The sequence below is a fragment of the Colius striatus genome, chromosome 1 (genome assembly GCF_028858725.1).
Source record: "Colius striatus isolate bColStr4 chromosome 1, bColStr4.1.hap1, whole genome shotgun sequence".
NCBI classification, from domain to species: domain Eukaryota; kingdom Metazoa; phylum Chordata; class Aves; order Coliiformes; family Coliidae; genus Colius; species Colius striatus.
The window spans coordinates 181,790,842-181,811,259 of NC_084759.1; the positions used below are offsets into that span (position 1 = coordinate 181,790,842).

Genomic DNA, 20,418 nt, shown 5'->3' on the forward strand with positions numbered 1-20,418 from the left:
AATGGTAGTACATCTTCACATATATATGTATATATTCCTATATATGCCTATTCTTTTTTGGCAAAACCACTGTCACCAATAGAAAGAAAAAAACCCAAGAATGCTGAAAGTACTCCCTGATACTATACTTAAACTGCTTTGTCTAGGAGTAAGACATTTTCTAATATAAAAAAAAATGACTAAAAGGTGGATATATGTGAAGAGAAAGTACTAACAGAAGCCCACCTTACCATTTCTTACCTGTATTACCCTTAGAAAATAGCCTATGACCGAATCATCCCTATATACTTACTTTGGTGCTTGAGTGAACTCTTAAATTTTCTTCATGCCTATTTAAGCACAAGTTTTCACTTTGTTTCAGTGCTTCACGGACTCTATCATCTCCTTCATACTGCTTTTCTTCAGCATCTTCATCATTCATGTGTTCCAGAATGCCAGAGTTCAGTCTTTGACTTTCAAGCCCTTGGTTTTTTGTTGCTGACCAAGAATTATTATCACTTTCAAAGCTATCGCTGAAGCTTGACTCTTTCTCCTTAAGATCACAACTGTCTGAAGGAGGCTGAGGTATCTCTTTTTTCCAGTCTGTCACATCAGAGTCTGCAAAACAGGAGTCAGCATTTCTGTGATACTTCTCCTGAATCGTGCTTTTCCTGTTCCAACTTTCTGGTGTATTATGCAAATTATTTAGATTCTGAAAGACAGCTTGCTTTGGTACTGACTTGCAAGATACTTCATTATTCATTCTCTTTGGAGACATGGCAGTTATATTTTCCTGTAATCCTTCATAACACCCAGCTATAAAAGACACGGGAGTATCAACAGATTCCTCTACCTTTTCATCAAGTTCTTGACTTATTTTATCTTCATCACAGACATCTCCAGTTCCACACTGAGTATTTCCATCATATTTAGTGTTACTAAAATACCCCAATTTCTGATTAATTTCCCCTTTAGGTGCTGTTTTCTCCCCCTGCTTCTCCTCCAGTATGGCATTAGATTGAGTTTCTTCATCTTCCAGATCTTCCTCCTCTTTTTCATCTTGAGTAAGATCTTCATCCTCCTCTTCTTCTTCCTCTTCTTCCTCCTCATAATCTTCATCATCTTCATTGTCATTTTCATCATCTTCCTGCTCCTCCAATTCTTCTTCCTCCAGGTTGCTTGCATCTGAGACATCTCTATTCAATGATTTTCCACATTCTCCTTTGCTCAAATTTGCATCTGATGGGGTTCTTTGTTTGAGGCTTTTCTTTGGTGACTTAGGACTTTCAATTCTAGAACCATCACCATCATCTTAAAGCACAAGAAAAGGAAAAATGTATGTGAATGAAAGGAACTACATTACTAGCAATAGCTATGTTACCAGATTAAGGCACAGAAATCATCTGAGAATGTTTTGAAAAGGAGACAGCTTAGGGACGCGCAGGATGGAGCAGGACTTGTAGCTGGGACAAAAGCTTAGGAGCAGATTCATTTCTTCATTTCATCATCAATTTATAAATCTTCATTTTAATGAAATTACTTTTTTCCTGAAACAACTAAGTGCTGTATTTTCAAAATTCTGTTTTTCTCTTTTACTAGAGCTGAAAAAATTATTAAAAAAATCTGCTTAGCAAGTCTACTTTTATATATCATGCCATCTTTTCCAAATAGCTTACTGTTTTTCCTGAACTGCTGCGAAGCATTCATTAACAGGGTCAAGTTTGGCTTCTGCAGCTTCTGTAAAGAAAGATTTATTTAAGAAAAAAACAATTTTAGAACAGTAACAACAAATTTTTTGTTCACATAAAATCTTCAACAGTAAACATAACGTTGTTGATACTGGTCAGCTGCCGGATTCATCCTATGCTTCTAACTACACAAACACTCCTCACACATCCAATTCAGTAAATACTTTTCCTTAGTACAGGCATCCTCTTGCAAATTGTTTCAAAACTATGTTAACATGCATAACAGTTCTAAAAGTCTTTTAATATTTGTAATACTCAAGTACAATTCAGCTCTATTTAAGACTGCAGTTCAGGATGCTTACTTGTAAATATGCACAATGCAAGTCACTTTTAAGATCCCCAGACTTTACATATATATTAGTCCCTGCAAGTACACTTACCAAAATATCCCTACGTTTCAAAATCATGGCAAAAAACCCGCATCATTTATATTTAAAATCAGTGCAAGAAAACAAAATCATGTTAAAACTAAGAAAATGAAATCATGTTAAAACTAAACATGCTCACATCTCCTGCATTACAGAGTGGCTTAACTACCACACTTGGGTTCCTCATCCCCGCAGAATCCCAGGCAACAGATGCTTGAGACATCATTGCAGAACTTCAGTTCCTCAGAACATTAGTAAAACCAACAGGCATGAGAGCTTGCAGCTGACAAAATATTACTACCCGACATTCAAGGGGAGGGAAAACATGCAGTGTGTGGTTACATGCAGCACAGAATGCCATTTCATAGAAGAAAAGAAACGACCCATTTTTATTAACTCGTCCATTGAGCATTCTTAAGGAACCTGATGAGGAGGAAAGGAGAACTAGGTGATGAAGGATTTCAGTAGATCTTGACAAATAAATGCCTTTTTTCTCTACTAGTTAGGATTCTATCAACAAATTTACAGGGAAAAATTGCAATGTTTCAAGAACGGAATAGGTTATAACTTAGAAACTTTTGAAGGTCTGCAAATCAGACTCAAATGAACAACAACAAATATAACAATGTGGTGGTTTATCTCGTCACCTACTGCTCTTTTGCCCCAAACCACTGATCTACTGCATGCTCTGCCATAGCTACAGATCTTTTAGGAAAAACTCACAGCAGAAGAAAGGCTGGCAGGACAGAGACTGCTTCTAGGAAGAAAACAATATTGGCTGGAACCACAGTTTTTTTTCAATCCCATATAAAAGTTGCCTTTAAATCACCTACTTTTACAGGACATTTTTTTCTGTCAATTCACCTTACCTTGGGAGTAAAATCAAGTTCTTCTTCCTCAGAAGTATGCCAACTGTCATCACTCTCCTCTTTCTCAGAGCTTCTTAAAAGAGCAAAGCAAAATTAGTATCATGTCTCTTCAAATGATTCCTTGGGGTGTTATGTATTTTTAAAGTCTCACCTTACTGAGTCTCCTTGGGAGAAGTCATCTATTGCTGTTCAAAAATTAATTGACAAGTTGAAATTAGACTCGGTATGCTAAAAATTAACCAATACATACATATAAACATTTAACATGGACAATTCTATAGGACGTAACAGAATAAAACTTTGGGTAGTCAATTCAACAAAATACAGCATGAATGAATGCACTGCTAAAAGAATTGCTTTTTTGAGCCATACTGAATAAAAAAAAAAAAACCTCAGACTTATATTTCCTTTGGACTCATATGCATAGCAGTTTAAGAAACATCTTTAAACAAACAAAAAATATAGCATGGCATGAATATGCTACAATGGTAAACAGTTAACAAAATGGTAGTGGTTTGGCATGACAGTAAGCAACTGAGCCTCTGAAGTACTCATATCACACATGAGTAAACATCACATGCAGAGATTTTACTATTCCATGTAACATTATGTACAACATTATGCTATTACCACACTATCTGCTGCTTTACCTAGTTACAGAGTATTCTGAAAAGGTAAAGAAAATTTTTAAAAAAACATAATCAAGACCTAAATTTTATCCTATCCTCAGGCAGAAGAACCACCAGCAGTTCTCTACACTGCATCAAAAAAGGTATTCAAAAAACATGTCCTGGTGCATAACCAGGACATTCTATACTATGCTTCGAGCTTCCATCAGTGTTATGGACGCAACTTGTATGTAGGATCATAGGATAAATCAGGTCAGAAGGGACCTCAGGAAGCGTCTTAGACAATCACCTCCTCAAAGCAGGCTCAGCTATGGGGTCAGATAAGGCTGCTTAGGGCTTTATCCCATCTGGTCTTGAACACCTCCAAGGAAGGAGACTGTAACACCTCTCGGTTTTACTCTCCTTATCACGGTGAAGCTTCTCACATCCAATCAGAAACTCTCTTGTTTCTGTTTATCTCTTGCATACCCACCTCCTGTCATGCACCACTAGGAAGCATCTAGGGAAGCATCTAGCTGTCTTCTCATATGTACCAGAAGCTACTGATAAATCCCCTTCAAAGTTGCCTCCTCTCTAGGCTGAAGAAGCCAAGTTTCCTCAGCCTCTCCACAAGGGCAAGTCCTTGATGAGCTTGACAGCCTTCCACTGAACTTACTCACTGTTTAAAGACCAGTCTCTATTGCACTGGGGGCTCAAAATTGTATTTAGGAAGCTGGACACCACCAAGTGAGTGCCAAGTAGGAGTGGACAATCACACTCAGTCTTTTGACTATGATGCTACTACAGCCCAGGACACTGTTTACTTTCTTGGTTGTCAGAGCACCATGTTGGCTTGTTTTCAACTCAACTCTCTGTGAAGACCCTCTGGGCCTTCTCACTAGAGCAGCTCTCCAGCCAAGCAGTTCCAGCACATTTTGTAGCAAGTGAATGCTCCTTTCCACAGGCAGGACTTAGCATTTGCTCTTGCTGAATTTTGTAAGACAGGCCTGATAGTCCTTTTTGCCTAACTGAATGACAGTGTTGCCCTGAAGAGTATCTACTGACGTTCCTAATTTGAGGCCATTGGCAAACTTGATGAGAGTGCACTCTAGCATATCACTGATGTACTAAAGAAATCTGAACTCTAGGAATACAGCCTGAAGAGTACTAAACCCTCTCAGCTATCAGCAACCAAGATTAAATAAAAGGGCTCATAAATTCCCAACGCAGAAGGGAAAACGCCAAATAAAACCTCCAAATAGTAACTATTTCAGCATTCAAGTTCTCAATAACTAAATTTTGCCAACTACTGCAAAACAAAGCTGCTTATAAACACATGAAGACAAACAAACCAAAGTCTTGGACAAAATCATTAAAGGGAAAAGAAAACCAAGGTCCATCGTGCCTGAAGACATTTCCTCTACACCCAGTAAAGCATCCTAAAGACAGGATCTATGTGGAAACTTTGACAAATACATCTCCTGACCTGAACACAGCTTTCAGACAATGAAATACAGCGCACAAGTTCAGTGTAGACATGTCATGTAGACAAAACATAGAGGGTGAAACTTCCAGTGTGAGAAGCTCGAACAGTTAAAATACCAACACAATCTCTGATTTTCAATGTTTCATATTACAGAGTATTGAAAAATATTAATTAGTTTAACATACTCCAGTTTTCTGTTAACTCAGTACTAGCAGGCTAATCTACCTGCTAACCTTCAAAACTGAATACAAGTCTCTCTTAGAACTAGGGGAATAGTGTGGAGCAGTCAGTTATAAACTCTTAACAGGTGACTTCTACTAAATTTTCAGTTAGTAGTTACAGTTAATCAAATCAGTTGAGCTAGTTGTCTGAACTTCTGTTTTCAATATAGAGTAACTTTAAGCAATGCTCAAAATCAGGTCACATTGTCCTTCAGATGGCAAGAGAGAAAGTTCATGAGCTAGCTTTCAGAGAGACCTTGGTGCCCTATCATAGAAATGGCATCTAGAAAAGCAGTTGCTGGGGATTGCTTGTTTCCACTTTAATTGAAGTCCATTTCTGTTTTTGAGTAACAGAACAGAGTTTTTGGTTTGTTTTTTAAAAAAGTTACTATCACTAATGACACATAGCAAACATGCAATTCAATAATAGAGCACATACACAAAGCATGAAAACAAAAAGCGACAAAAGCCTGCTCTCAAATCTAATTTATAAATCCAAAGCCATCAAAATAGGGATCTCCAGGATAATAAACATCATAGATATGTTAATATTTGTATATCATACAACACATTTCATATTGAAAATGCTACTGTATAGAATACCTTTCCTTGATTTTTCTGTTCTTGATGTCTGGTTAGGAGACTGTTGCATTCCTATATCCATTTAGGAAAAGGCATGGAAAGGACAGACGAAACAATGACATCAGAATAAATCTGATTTCCCAGAAATTTGGAAAACATAGGTAGTACATCAACAAAGCTACAGCAACGGTGACTATCAGCCTACTCTACAGTAACAAGTGCTAGACACAAAACCAATCATAGTCTACAGAACTCTGCTCTCAAGGGACAGTGGCAAAGAACGTAACTTAATTTATTTGCTCCATGTAAAATAAACTATTCCAATATTTTGAAACACTAAAACAAATTATCAGAAATCTACTCTACTGCCAACTTTGTATTTCCCTCAACTTGACCAATCTTCCTCTGGTGCAGAATACACATCCAATTCCTTTGTATTTGTAGAGTGCTTTATGCATATAACACACTTAAAATCCCGCCCTCTAAGCATCCCAAAAATCCTTAGCTGCCAACAAATAAGCCTTTGAGACACACTATCCAGAAACTTTGAAGGAAACTTTGGCTCTCAGTACTCACACTACCGTGCCATTTCAAGCTATTATGTCACTGAAACTCACTCATCTCAAGTAACGGTTTTAACATATTTGGTATCTCTCACTAAAAAAAAAAAAAAAAAAGAGTATCCCGCAGTCTTGTTAAACCAGCACACCTTAAAAGCTGTGTCACTCAGTGCCTGATGCAAACATAGGCCTCTCCTGCCTCTGAAGATAAAGAGAATCCTGGTTATATTGATTTTACCATGCTGAAGTGTTCATATACAGAAGTAAAGCCACCAGGCAGAAGGTAGACTTGACAAGCAGTCAGAATGAACCCTTTGGTGCCCCAGGGCTATTGGGCAGGCCACAATTGAACCAAAAGAGGTACACTGACTGGTGTGTCATGAATGAGTGATGGTGTGTGTATGCATGTCTGTGCTGTGGTGCAGAAATTTTTGAATATAAATTACTATCTACCTACTCTACCTGTTTTACTTAGGAATATTTTATATCTTAAGACAACGAATAGTGTGGTTCTGTTATTGCAGCTACCTGGCAACAGATCTCTTTGTGACAAGGTCATAACACTTGTCTCAGAGCAGAAGGGACTCCTGCTAATATTCATTTTACCACATATTCATGGAGTGGATGTGGCAAAAGGATTCCTATTAAAAATATTCACTTATAGAGTTAAGAAAAGAACTCAAGATGGTTTCTAATCACTTCTCCATTTCTCAGTTTTCTTAGAAGGTAATAAAGGACAACTTTTCCTGACCTCAGGAGATGCTTCAGTGTGATCACTGAAGCACTCAGAGCTCTATGATGAAAAAACGATGGTTTCAGGGAAACACTGAAAGAGCGACACACTAATATGCAGTGTAGTATCTAAAAAAAAGCTGTCACTGCAGAGTTACTTGAAATTCAAATCCTTGCTTACAGAAAAATTGCATAATTTTAATTTTTCATCAAAGAAATTCCAGCTTAAATCTACAAAGTCTGTCATTCAATATGCCAGGATGGAACTCATTCATTTGAAGGCTTTTGCAAACCATCTTGGGATTAAGAGTTTGTGTTCTGACAAAAAGTAAACATTCAAACAAGCATGAGCTAACTTCTTATGTATCCTGTTTCCCTCATTCGAGGACAGTATTTTGAAGAATGTTCAACACAAATAAAAGGAGCAAAAGGAATAAGGACAACACTAAAAAAAATAGAAAAGCAAAAGAAAAGAAAATAACAGAATTCCAAAGCAAGTGTTCCTCTGATCTCTCAAGATCTTCAGCTGCTCTCTACCAGAAAAGGATTTGTACTATTCAGAAGAAAAACAAGCCCTACTAGAAACAGGCTGAAGATAGAGTTTTTTCTTTCCTCAAGTCCTTAACCCATAAAACATTCTCTTCACACTTACTATGACTGTTCTAGTGAGGATAAGTGGTAAAAAATTCCCATAATATTGGGGATTTCTATCAGTAATATTATAATTTTCAAGAACTGAGACAAATTATTTGGTTCAAGAATCTGTAGTTCCCTGAGAATATGTCAGTTTTGGAAACATACAACAGGATTAGTCTTGAAGCCACACATTTTTTATTAACCCAAGCCTGTCAGCCATTACAATGTGGTGCCACAGCAATTACTTACTTGCACAGGAGGCAGTAACAAGAATTGTTTGAGTGAACACAACGTTTTGCTGATTGTATCAAGCCTTTTCCTTCCATCTATAAATAAACTTTACAAATCCCTGCCTAGGCTCAATGTAACTGTCCACAAGTCACAGGAACAAAGTTTTGCTCTAAACTAGACTCCCATATCTGGGAAAAGGTAATAAGGAATAATATCCTATATTTCCTGACATAATTAAAAAAGGAGTAATGAACTGCATATGAACACTATCTGTTGCTCATTTACCACACAGTTCTCACGTATCACCTTTAAAAAAGCAGAAAAACTAAATCTCCATCTGTATGGCTGGTCTAAGATTTGTATAAGACAAACAATTCCGTTTATATGAAAATATTAATTTTCTAAGATTCCTCTAAGGCTATCCAGTGTTGAATGGATTTTTAAAACTCACTGAAGAAGTTAAATTGCCTTGTGATAAAAAAAATGGTTCTTGGATCACAAGGTAATGCAGATTTTTAAAAATTTACTTCATAGTTACTGAAAGTTGAAGGAAAGTATTATTTTTACAGTAAACTATGTCCAAGAAGATATAGTATACATGTGAAACTATTAATATCAAAACAAAAACACACAAACTTGGTGAAAATCAACAAGACATGTCTCTTCCTGCTAACTCATCTGTTACTACTCAGGATGAACCTAATGCTTTTGCAATTGGATTTTCACAATCCAAAAGGCCATCTACAGGTAAAAGTATACACCTGAAAACCAAAAACACTCTCACCTAGTTCCTTCCCTGTCCTTCTCCTTACTCTCTAAGAAAACTGTTATAGATGAGCAGTCTGACAAGCAGGAGGTAACAACCCTTTAAGTGGACATATAGCACACAAATCACAATCTGACAAGAAGTACTCCCACCAAGCAACAAATAAGCACATTCACAAATCTTCTTGGGCTTCTTCATCTAATGCCTCCACTAAAGACAGTAGTGAACACAATATGCATTAACAATATAAACAACTCAAAGAAAAGGTCATAGTGATTTCCCTCATGAACATCCCCATGGTTAAGGATCCTACCTCCTCTGTCCACAGCAGGTGCACCCAATGTAAAGCCAACAGCTCCTGCCCGGTGAGGAGTGCCAAGTGCCATAATGCCTTGTGCACCACCTTCTCCTCTGTTCTCCCAGTCTGCACGTTCTGCCAATTGTTTACTAAGACTATAAAGATGGGAAATACATTTGGTAAAAAGAACCACACAGTTACATATACCATTTAATAGAATAAAGACACTTAGTATCCATCCTACACATACTCATAGCCCTACAAGTTCATATCACAGAATCGCAGAATGGTAGGAACAGACCTCTAAAGGTCATGTAGTCCAATCCCCTGCTCTAGCAGGTCTACCTAGATCAGGTCACAGGAATGCGTCCAAGCAGCTTTTGAAAACCTCCAGTGGAGACTCCACACTCTTCCTAGGCAGCCTGTGCCAGGGCTCCCTCATCTGAACAGGAAAGAAATTTTTCCTTAAGTGAAACTTTTTCTGTTCCAGATTTTGTCCATTACCCCTTGTCCTATCACTGGACACTACAGAAAAAAGCGTTGCCCCATCCTCCTGACATACACCTTTTAAATACCTGTATTAATAAGGTCCCTCTCTCAGTCTCCTCTTCTGCAGGCTAGGCCGACCAGTCCCAGATCCTGCAACCTTTTCTCGTAAGAAAGATGCTCCAGTCCCCTGACAGTCTTAGTGGCCCTTAGTGGTGCTGGACTCTCTCCAGAAGCTCTTCTTGAGGTGGGGAGCCCACAACTGTACACAGTGCTCCAGATGAGGCCTCACCAGGGCAGAGTAGAGGGGGAGAAGAACCTTCTTCTACATGCTGGCCACACTCTTCTTGATGCATCCCAGGATGCCACTGGCCTTCTTGGCCACAATTCCTGATTTTCTACTTGTGGGGACACATTGACCTTGGGCTTGGAGGAAGAGGCTCTTGAAGACTTACCAGCTTTCTTGGGCACTCCTACCATCTGGAATCCTATCCCATGAGACTTCTCCAAGCAGGTCTTTGAAAGGCCAAAGTCAGCTCATCTGAAGTCCAGGGTCACAACCTGGCTTGGTGTCCTGCTTCTTCCACACAGGATCTTGAACTCCACCATCTCATGGTCACTGCAGCCAAGGTTGCCTCCAACCTTCATATCTCCAACCAGATCTTTATTTGTCAGCATAAGGTCCAACAGCACACCTCACCTTGTTGGCTGGCTCCTCAACCACTTGTGATAGGAAATTTTCATCAATGTTCTGTAGGAACCTCCTGGACCGTGTGTGCTTGGCTGAGTGGCTTTGCCGACAAATATCAGGGCGGTTGAAGTCCCCCGCATGAGGACCAGGGATTGTGACTATGAAGCAGCTCTCAGCTGTCTGGAGAAGGCCTCATCCACTTCCTCTTCCTGATCAGGTGGCCTGTAGTGAACTCCCACAACAGTATCACCCACACTACTCTGCCCCTACTACAGGCTGCCCAGGGAGGGTATGGAGTCTCCTCTGGTAGTTTTCAAAACCCACCTGATATGTTCCTGTGTGACCTGATATAGGTGGATCTACTTGAGCAGGGGGGTTGGAGTAGATGATCTTTAGAGGTCCCTTCCAACCCCTACCACTCTGTGATAGCTATGCACAGGAGAAGTAAAATCGGTTGAGATTTTAACAAAAGGGATATCATTACATTTCCTCTGAAACAAAGGCTGCTAGTTCCTGGTCATTTAGTGAAGTCAGTAAGGAAAATGATACAGGTCTGAGGAAACAGTTTACATACATTTTAGCTTGCCAAGTTCCACCTCAGCATAACTGTAGGATATAGCACTTTTTAAAGTTTATATTGGACAGATGTGTGCTTCACAAAAAAATTTGAACTCTAACAGAGAATTCTGAGTGGAAATTTTTCTCAGCTTCCAGATTAACACTAGACACTGGAACAATACATATCAGAAGATGTCACTCAGCACAGCTTCAAGACAGGTCTCAACACATCATTGAAACTTGGTACCGTTACTAAAAATGTTAAAAAGTCACACTGAACAAATTACTCTAAAAATAAAGTTAAAAATTTACCTAGGATACCCATTAATAACAGCATAATCCTCAGCTGTCCATCCGTTGGCATCTTTATGGGAAACATCAGCACCATACCGAAGCAGAACTTTTATCAAATTGAGCTCCCCACCAGAAGCAGCAGTCATAAGTGGGGTTCTGAAACACCCAAAATAAGATATGAAATAGATCATTTTACATAGACTTTGTAATTATTCTTATTTCTAATTGCTCTCAAGAAAAATTATTTTCCCCATTGCTCATAAATGGGCCAAAGAGAAAGCAGTTTTCAATCAGTATTATGAGCAACAACAAAACCAGAGGAGTCGTCAAAAAAAATATTCTGTCTTCAAACAAACCTTCCACATAGAGGACACTTCCATACAAATTATGCTGCTATGCAGCAGATAGCTTTCTGCATTGAAGCGATGCTGCTGAAGTAATAGCATGTTTCCTGTCAGAAAGGCCATCACAGACAATGACTTCTTGCAATCCTCAATGTGGGAAGCATCCACTGAGGTATGACAGCAGCCAAGCACAGACTTGCTTTCACACATCACACAGAAATTCCTCCTTCTGTGTGGCTCCCCATTTTGGGTTTTTTTTAGAGCTCATTCCCATACCTCTCATCAACCCCGCCCAAAGAATACTAGTGAGATTTAGAATCATAGAATCATTTCAGCTGGAAGAGACCTTTAAGATCAAGCCCATCCTTTGTCCTAGCCCTAGCAACCACTAGACCAACTTGTGTAGAGTCTTGTCAGACCCCTCACCTTTCACACTGATCTCGAGCATGCACATCAGCTCCTTTTTTAAGGAGAAACTCGACTATTTCTTCATGGTGTTCGGATACAGCAAGAACAAGTGGGGTACATCCCTCCTGAAAAGACAGATAAGTAAATCAAGTTAAAAATCAAAGTAAAAAAAAAAAAAAAAAACCCTTTGGGGGAAATATTAATGACATTTTTTAAAAGAGTTTCCTTAGCAAATACAAAAGTTTACCTTATTCTGGGCATCGATATTGGCATCATACTCAAGTAATAGCCCTGCTATAGCTGTATTAGGAGATAGGACAGCCAGGTGAAGGGCAGTGTTGCCATCAGCATCTGCCAAATTTGGGTCAGCACCACGCTCTAGTAGAATATCCACACATTTCTCCTGCTGGCACTGTACTGCCTGGGAACAATACACAAAAAGTGAAAAAATCCAGCATTTCGGTCTGTTACAATTCCCCCAGTTCCTCAGTGCTAGAAGATTCAAAGATTAGCTAACATATGACTATTTCATGCCAATCACAATATGCATGTTTCTACACAGGTCTATGTAAAGAATCCTGCAAGATATATTATTTAGTGCATAATCAGTAAGCCCCACTTACAGAGACATATTTCCACATACCTTCATCAGTGGTGATCTCTTATCACTGTCAAAAAGATTTAGCTTACACTTGTTTTCTACTAGATACGTAACGACATCCACATGGCCGCTCGCACAAGCGAGATGCAGAGGTGTCCTAAGAAAGAAACAAATTACAACAGACTGAAAACTAAAAAAATCATTTCAGGCTGTGATAAATGGATACAACCACAAGTTACACTTTTCAGAAAACAAGCTTAAGAAAAGATTTCTCATTCCATTACCAATAATGGCTGTTGCAATGCAAATGCCTGAGGCTGGCAAGCAAAAACCTTTCACTGCATCCAATTACTAAGGTGACATTTTCTTCATGGTAGAATTGAATCTGCACAGATTCCTGTGCCCAGGCATTGGTGACTGTCTCTAGCAGGACTATACAAAGGGCATAGCAACAAAGACCAAAGCTTGGGTTCTGAGGACTATGGCAAGTAAATCTTCAAGTTCTTCTACAATTATTCACATGCTGGAAGTGTACGGGAGATGGAGGAGATGGGGTTTATAGCAAGAATATTAATGTTTCCCTGTACTTAGAGAATTTTTGCTTTTTCTCTAGCTTGCTTACCACTGCAGCAAAACCAAGAACACACTTGCACCAAAGTCCCTATCCAAGGACAGAATACTGTGTTTCCACAATACATGAGTGGTGTAAGACAAAAACCCATCCTTTTTTCCTTTTCAAGTTAAAGCCTTGCCAGAAAGAAAAGGGCTCCTTCAAATCACAGAACGTCTTAGGTCTGATGGCAATTAACCAGCCTACTTGTACCAAAGACACAACCACCCAGAAAGTCCTTGCACGTGTTTCCCCTAAATTACAGGCACAAAGTAGCAGAACCTTTACTTTGCCCAGAAAGCAAAGTGCCTGGTGTTCTGCAGGACACAAGCTGGGAAGCAGAGGGGATGTTCCTCCCTTAAAGGTGATGCAATAAAAATCCTGCAATTCCTCAACACCTGAGGGGAAGTTCTGAACTGCATCACTGTGGGTAGGTCCTTTTCTGTATTTAGGAAAGCTCAACTAATCTTGCAATTTTTTTCATACCTTGCTGAGAGACAGGAGCACAACTGCTTCGTGGCTAGGTGGGAACTGCAAAAGAGTGGTATAAAACTGCAGTGGCATGTGATGCGGGTGCATATCAATCTGTAATACAGACACTTCTCTTCCACAGCAATGAGCACAAGAAAAACACAGAAAACTTGAAAGAACTTGTAAGGTCTTGCTAAAGACAGTAAAGTGACTGAAGCATCAAATCAACAGTCTCTCGAGAGTGTTTACCATCACTTTTGAGAAACTCTTATGTAAGCAGGCAGGATGTCTCATCTCTGAAGAAATGACTGAGACTATCTGAAAGCTAACCAGAAGTGGTTATGAGGGAGTCCCCAATCACCTAAAACTGTTACTACCAAGCACTAGGAACCATGACAAACCTGAAGAAGTCACAAATCTGAAGAAGTCACTATTAGTTTTGAAAATAGAAATGTCATCAGGAAACCTACAGACTCATTGCTGCCCTCCTGAACCAAGCCTCTCAGTTTGACAACAGGAAAGGAGGGGGCTCTGCTTGCAGCAAGGACTGCTGAACTGCTGAGCTCCACAGAGATGGATCCACTTCAGGGAACAGGCTGGCAGAGAATCTGAGTGTTCACAGTTGCCCATCTCCACAAAAGGCCTCCAGTAACTGCAAAGCTGTTTGCCATACAGCCCTGGGGACTCTGCCCAGACTGTTCTTCCTACTGCTGCAATCCTATGCTGATCAGTCATGGGGTAGATGAGAACTGCTGATGCCTGAGCAGCTGCAGAAAAACCCCACTGGGAGACCACAGGTGAACAACAGGCTGGCGGCACACACTTCCAGCAGCACTTGAGTTAACAATCCAGCAGCTACAAGCTAAGCAATGAAAAGCTCTAGAGTTCACTCTGACAGGCAGCTGACAAGGTCAATCTCTTAGTGATTAGCTTTGACCCAGGATTCACGGCTAGCTGGCACTGTGCCTACAGTGCTTCCAACTTTACACTACGTTTTCCTCACTTCTTTGAGCAAGGCTGAAGGCTCTGCTAGGCTACCTCTGAAAGGTTGCCTACTCTTAACTGATGCTGTTTCAGGCACATTTTTGGAAGGTCCTACAGGCTAGAGGACTCATTTTATAGAAGGAGCCTGTAGGTCCATATCACCATGTCCCAGGGGCAGGATGTTGCTTTTGGAAACCCTGAGGAGCAGAAATGAGATGAACATATATGTTCATGAACAATATTTTAGCCACTACTTCCCACATTTCCTATTCTTCACTTCTAATTCCAGTGATGTCAATTCTTCCAGTCCCCAGAACACATGAAGCTCTGAAACACATCTGGTGGTCACTCATGACACACATCACACCAATAAGCACCAAGAAGGCACAGGTAGACCTGCAACCCTCATGGCTGGAATAGTGTACAGTGTCTGCAACAAGCAGGCAGACTGTCCACCAAATCATAGAATCTTGGAATGGTAGGAGCTGGAAGGCACCCTTTAAAGATCATCTAGTCTAACCTCCCTGCAGAAACAGGTCCCTCTCAGGTAAGCTTTTCAGCACTGGACACTGTCATGCCAAAACCATCACAGTGCTCCATCATATGTACAGTGCTGTTTTTACAGTATTTTATTTGCCTAGTTATAATGCTGATAATATCATGACCACAGAAGGAAATCTTTCCAGAGGAATCAAAAGCTTTCAAGATATTATGAACTTAAAATGCAAAAAAAAAAAAAAAAAGGTAAATTTCATACCAGAGTCTGCTGAGAACTGATGACTGACTCAATCAGCCACAGCAAAAGAGAATGTAGTAAGAAAGTAAAAAGAGAAACATTCAGCAGCTATTTCCATAAATACCATTGAGCACCTTGACTTAAGCAGCTGGGCTATGCATAAAACACACTCAATCCACTATAAACTGCAGCCCCCATCTTCAGCTGCATAAATACTGAATACCTTGCTACTACAAATTTAGGCATTTTGAGGGCAATAAGTTAGCTGGCTAGCAAAATCTAGTCTTTGGGATAGACAACCTAGGAAGATTAGCTACTGTGATAAAACCAGCATCTTCTCAGAATATCATGATAAAGTTTTGACTCCAGATCTTCTTGGAAAATGCATAAAAAGTCTGCACATATATGACAAAAAAATTCACCTAATTTCCTTATGCTTATGATGGATCACTAGGACCTATGCTGCAGCCCAGGGCTTCACCTCAAGATCTAACTGCCAAGCACGTGCTGTGATTGACTCAAAACCACACAGTAACTCCTGCCAGAAGCAGCAGCCTCTCCTGCAAGTCACTGCCAAGATCTTCCAGTCCAAGGTGCTGGTTAGCTGTAACCAAAGCCTCAGAGCAAACAACTAAGTAACTGCCACCTAAAATCAGACTGTTGCTTTGTCTGTCACATCACTGTCACAAAACACATATCAGGCACTGTGCATGCAGCATCAACAAACAGTGCTTACCTCTCCTTAAGTTACTCCCACTTGAGGCTGTGCAGCTTTCTCAATTTAGCACTTAAACCTGCCTGCTGAGCTGCAGATGCCCAGAGATCGTAGAATCACAGAATTGTAGCAGTTAGAAGGGACCTTTAGAGATCATCTAGTCCAATACTCCTGCTAAAGCAGGTTCATCTTGATCAGATCACAGAATAGTAGGGGTTGGAAGGGACCTTTAGAGATCATCTAGTCCAATCCCCCTGCTAAAACAGGTCTGCCTAGACCAGATCACACAGGAATGCATCCAGGTGGGTTTTGAGAACCTCCAGAGGAGACTCCACAGTCTTCCTGGGCAGCTGGTGCCAGGGCTCCCTCACCTGAACAGGAAAGTTTTTCCTTGTGTTTAGGTGGAACTTTTCTGTGTCTGTTTTGTCCATTTGTGTCCTTTTTCTGCCCATTACCCCTTGTTCTGTTGCTAAACACTACAGAAAAAACTGTCACCTCATCCTCCTGACATCCATCCTTTAGGTATTTACAAGTGGTGATGAGGTTTCCCCACTTTGTCTTCTCTTTTCTAGGCTAAACAGCCCCAGATCCTGCAGCCTTTCCTCGTAAGAAAATGTTCCTGTCCTCTGATCATCTGATGCACAAGACTGCTCTTTGACTTCGCAGTGGGGCTGCAGAATGGCCGTATGGCTCTTTCTGCAACCCACCTTTGCCAGCTGCTGCCAGTTCCCTTCCACTCCTGCACCCTCAAGCAAGGAATTATGACTCTGGAATGAAAGCACAGAGGAGGCCGAGGCAAAATGGATGAGGCGACGGCAGAGTGCGAGGCCACACTAATGGGTTTCTGGCAGCACAAGCCTGGCTCCCACACGCAGCTCGGCTGCGGAGCCGGCCCCCCCGCCCCTCGCAGCGCGGCCGCTCGCCCCCCGCGCCGCCAGGGGCTGCGGCTGCACCTGTGGCTGCCGGGACTCCACTCACCGCTCCGCCTTGTCCCGCTCGTCGATGTTGTGTTTCTTCAGCCCCTGCCGCACCTGGGCCAGGTCGCCGCTGGCGGCCGCGCGGTGCAGCTTGTTCAGGTCCTTCTGCCGGAGCTCGTAGGCACCGGTGGGGCTGGACAGGGACGCACTGCCAGACGGCAGCTGCCCCTTCCTCTTCCTCCCGAACCCAAAGATCCTCTTCATCCCGCGGCAGGAATGCGGGCACGGTCCTGCCTCAGGGCAGCGACAGCGGGACGCACCCGGGGGCTGTGCCACGCCCTGGGCTGGGGTTGCAGAGCCACCAGCAACGGTCCTGGGCCGGTACGGCTGCCGCAGAGCGAACCACCAACGGCCCGCGGCAGGCTCCCACAGCCGGTACAGCACCCCCCACGGCCACGGCTCCCCACGCGACCAGCTCCACGCAGGCGCCGTCGAGCCGTAACGGTGAGGGACGGCTCGCTCGGGCCTGCGCATGCGCGGCCACGGGAAGGCGCGGCCATTAGCAGGGCACGGATATAAGGCCGGGGTTAGGGGCAGTTGTTTCCGTGGCTCTGGGGTTGCAGTGCCACTGTCGATGCCATCTGTGGCAAACTGTGCCGGATGTCGCTTTCTGACCCTCAGGCAGCGGGATGCGGTTCTGCCGAGCGCGGTGGGGACAGTGGCAGTGACGCGTGCCTGGCCGGATGGCTCACCCCAGGGAGCACAGGGCTGGCTGCTGTGGAGCTCCGGGGGTGCTGGGGTACAGGGCAGCAGCAGCAGTTCACCGCTGGCCCCCGGCGAGGCCTGTGCTGTGAGTGTGTGGGGCGGCTCGGCCGAGGACGCTTTAAAAACAAATTGAGTGATTGGGTGGAAGTGTAATGCAGAAATCAAAAGACAGGTCACACTTGTGGTGTGGATAAGTTAGGAATCATTCTCTACCTTGTGATGCTTCAGCGATGCTGCTAAGTACTAGAGCAGTGAAACCTTGCTATGAGATACCATATGATTTTGAGGTAATGTCACAGTACAGTATACTCTAGGTTATTTGGCTAAGAGAACACCTTGCCAGAAGGCTTTTTCCTATCTTTAGGAACTTCTTGTGTATGAGTTTGTGAGAAATGGAGAGATGGAAAAAAAATCAAACTGAAAGAGGGATACATTTCATGGTGGTTAGCAGTGAAAATATTTATTGCAACAGCATGCGAATATGGTGCTACTTTTAGGGAAGAGATTCAGCTCTTTGAAGTATTTTCCTTTCCTTCATCGCTAATAATGGTGCAGATATTAAAACCTTAATTTTCCTTTCCAGAATGACTCTTCAGCTTCATCAAGCTTTTTTTTTTTTGCTTCTGGCAGTATTATCTTGTACCAAAGTGGCTGATACACAGTCATTTCCATACTTGATTCTCAGTGCTCTAGCTCAGTGAATGAGGAGCACCAGACCAGAGACCCCTCTGCAAGCTGTGGTGGGAATGCAGACTGTACCCCTGCAACCCATGGAGGGCAATGGCAGGACTGAGAGCCTCCAGCAGCAACATGTGAGTGCACCTGGACTGGTGAGAGACTGTGTGAGGAGGCAGCCACGGCGCAGGCCGTGCTGGAGAGCCTGCGCACCACAGAACAGCCCCACACGAGAGGCAGAGAGGAGCTGCAGCCTTTGGAATAAATGCGCGTCGGAGCAGCCCGTGCAGGGCTGCTGTGTGTGCGAGTTACCCCACAGAGTTGCAGGGAGGACTGGTGTGGAGCCCACGTGCCCTGAAGAGAGACAAAAGGCAGAAGCTATCAGGAATAGACTGACTGAAACCCCCCATTCCCTGCCCCCCTGGGCCGTTCAGGGGGTGAGGAGGTAAAAACACCAGCATCAGGGCTCTGAGCAGGAAGAGGGGAGGAGTGGGGAGAAGGTGGTCTTAAAGGGCTAGTCAGACTCTTCATCATTGTATCACTCTGTGTTGTGTTATGTTTTGGGGTTTTATGGTTATGCTTTAGTTGGTGTTGCAGTAAATTATTTTCCATTTTCTTCCTCAAGCCAAGTAGCCTGGTCTGTTTTGTCCTGGACCTTAAGTGGCAATTAAGCTCTCCCTGCCCTTTGGCAATCCCCAGGTCTTTGGTATTTGAAGCTAATCATGGTCTTTTGTTCCCTGATGGGCCTAAACCACATGCACTCTGGAAGAGAAGGCCAGCTGGCTGAAGGTTTCACTGGCCTCATGAATTATGATAGGTGATTGCTGTTAACATCCTTACATCTCTTCTCTACTGGTTTCCAGAGTATTGTTTTGTCCTTTTTTATGATGAACAGGAAGAAGCAGTAACCCACAGTTTGATTCCTATAGCAACAGGCTTTCCATACCTCCGCTTCAGTGCTGTCCAATTCCTTTTGCAAGTGCAGGCTGTCTTCCTGCAGGGAACAGCGGTAGCACGTGGTAACTTCCGGTGAAGCTTCTGACATTGATTGCTTTTTATGAGTATCAGCAAGCTCCTGCGGCAGCTGTCTGACATGGTCCTAAAGAAGTATTGTTACATGAGCACCTCCACACTGCCCAGGGGGAAGCAGGAGGAAATCTTCACTGCTTCTATACTATCCCAAAAATGAAGCTCAGAGGCTGGCTGCTATGAGACCCAGGTCATTAGCTTGACCTGTCTTTGCCCTAGTCCTAAATGAACAGTTGGCCTAGAGCACAAGTATTTCAGGGGCCTCCAGTTACAGATATGTGGCAGCTGCACAGAATTGGTCAGTCAACAAGCCTGGTGTAAATAAGTCCAAAAGCAATCAAACCAAGGGGGACCCCTCTGCATCTCTCACAGAAAGCACCTTGAAATCCCTGGGAGATGCAGCATCTTCCTCTTCTCCCACTGGCAGGGTGTCTACAAAGGAGGAAAGGAGCCAGATACTGTTAGCGTTTATCTCCCTGTACTTTTGCTTGTGAAGACAAGGAACAACCATTCTACTATGGGCCACAGGGGTTTTGCCCATTGGCTGTTCCGCATGTAAGGATCCTACCTTCTGTGTCCTGAGCAAGTCCAGCCCATGTCCTCACAGGGCAGGAGCTGCTGAGAACTGCCCTGTCTGTTTTGCCACCCCCAGAAGATTCTTTTACATATTCACGCTCCACATGTTTTGCCGGTAGCTTCCTGGGGGTATATAGAGAAGGAAAGGAAAGAAGAGTTTGTGGAAACATCCACATTTTTGCATACACTTTGCTTGACTAGGACAGCAACAGTCTTTCATTACGCAGTCTCTCCATTTTCATTGCCAACTGAGAAATGGTAACACACACCTCCCCACACCTTACTGATGTGCCTCTAATATATGACAGAATATTCACTGCAGGCATGTTCATTCTTGAGATGCATATTGGTATCTGTGAACCACTTCAGGCCTGCTGGCTACAACCTAAACTGATGGACAATCTCTCCATGAGCAAGGAAGGCCTTCCAAAATCTTTATGGTTAGTCTGAAGACTTGAGAGTTTAGACAGCCCT

At 42.5% G+C, this 20,418-nt stretch overlaps 1 protein-coding gene across 1 annotated transcript in view; it reads right to left on the reverse strand.

The window, feature by feature from the left end:
• ANKRD26 (ankyrin repeat domain containing 26) overlaps positions 1-17,318 on the reverse strand; it is a 57,934-nt gene extending 40,616 nt beyond the window's left edge. Inside the window, exons 1-11 of the mRNA XM_062017779.1 lie at positions 16,961-17,318; positions 12,509-12,623; positions 12,113-12,286; positions 11,884-11,990; positions 11,132-11,269; positions 9,100-9,239; positions 5,883-5,933; positions 3,116-3,149; positions 2,965-3,037; positions 1,656-1,716; positions 293-1,290 (exon numbers count right to left, since the gene is read on the reverse strand). Of these exons, the coding sequence (XP_061873763.1) occupies positions 293-1,290; positions 1,656-1,716; positions 2,965-3,037; positions 3,116-3,149; positions 5,883-5,933; positions 9,100-9,239; positions 11,132-11,269; positions 11,884-11,990; positions 12,113-12,286; positions 12,509-12,623; positions 16,961-17,163 (2,094 nt within the window). The 5' untranslated portion in view covers positions 17,164-17,318. The remainder of the gene's footprint in view (positions 1-292; positions 1,291-1,655; positions 1,717-2,964; positions 3,038-3,115; positions 3,150-5,882; positions 5,934-9,099; positions 9,240-11,131; positions 11,270-11,883; positions 11,991-12,112; positions 12,287-12,508; positions 12,624-16,960) is intronic.
• Between the last annotated feature and the right edge of the window lie 3,100 nt (positions 17,319-20,418).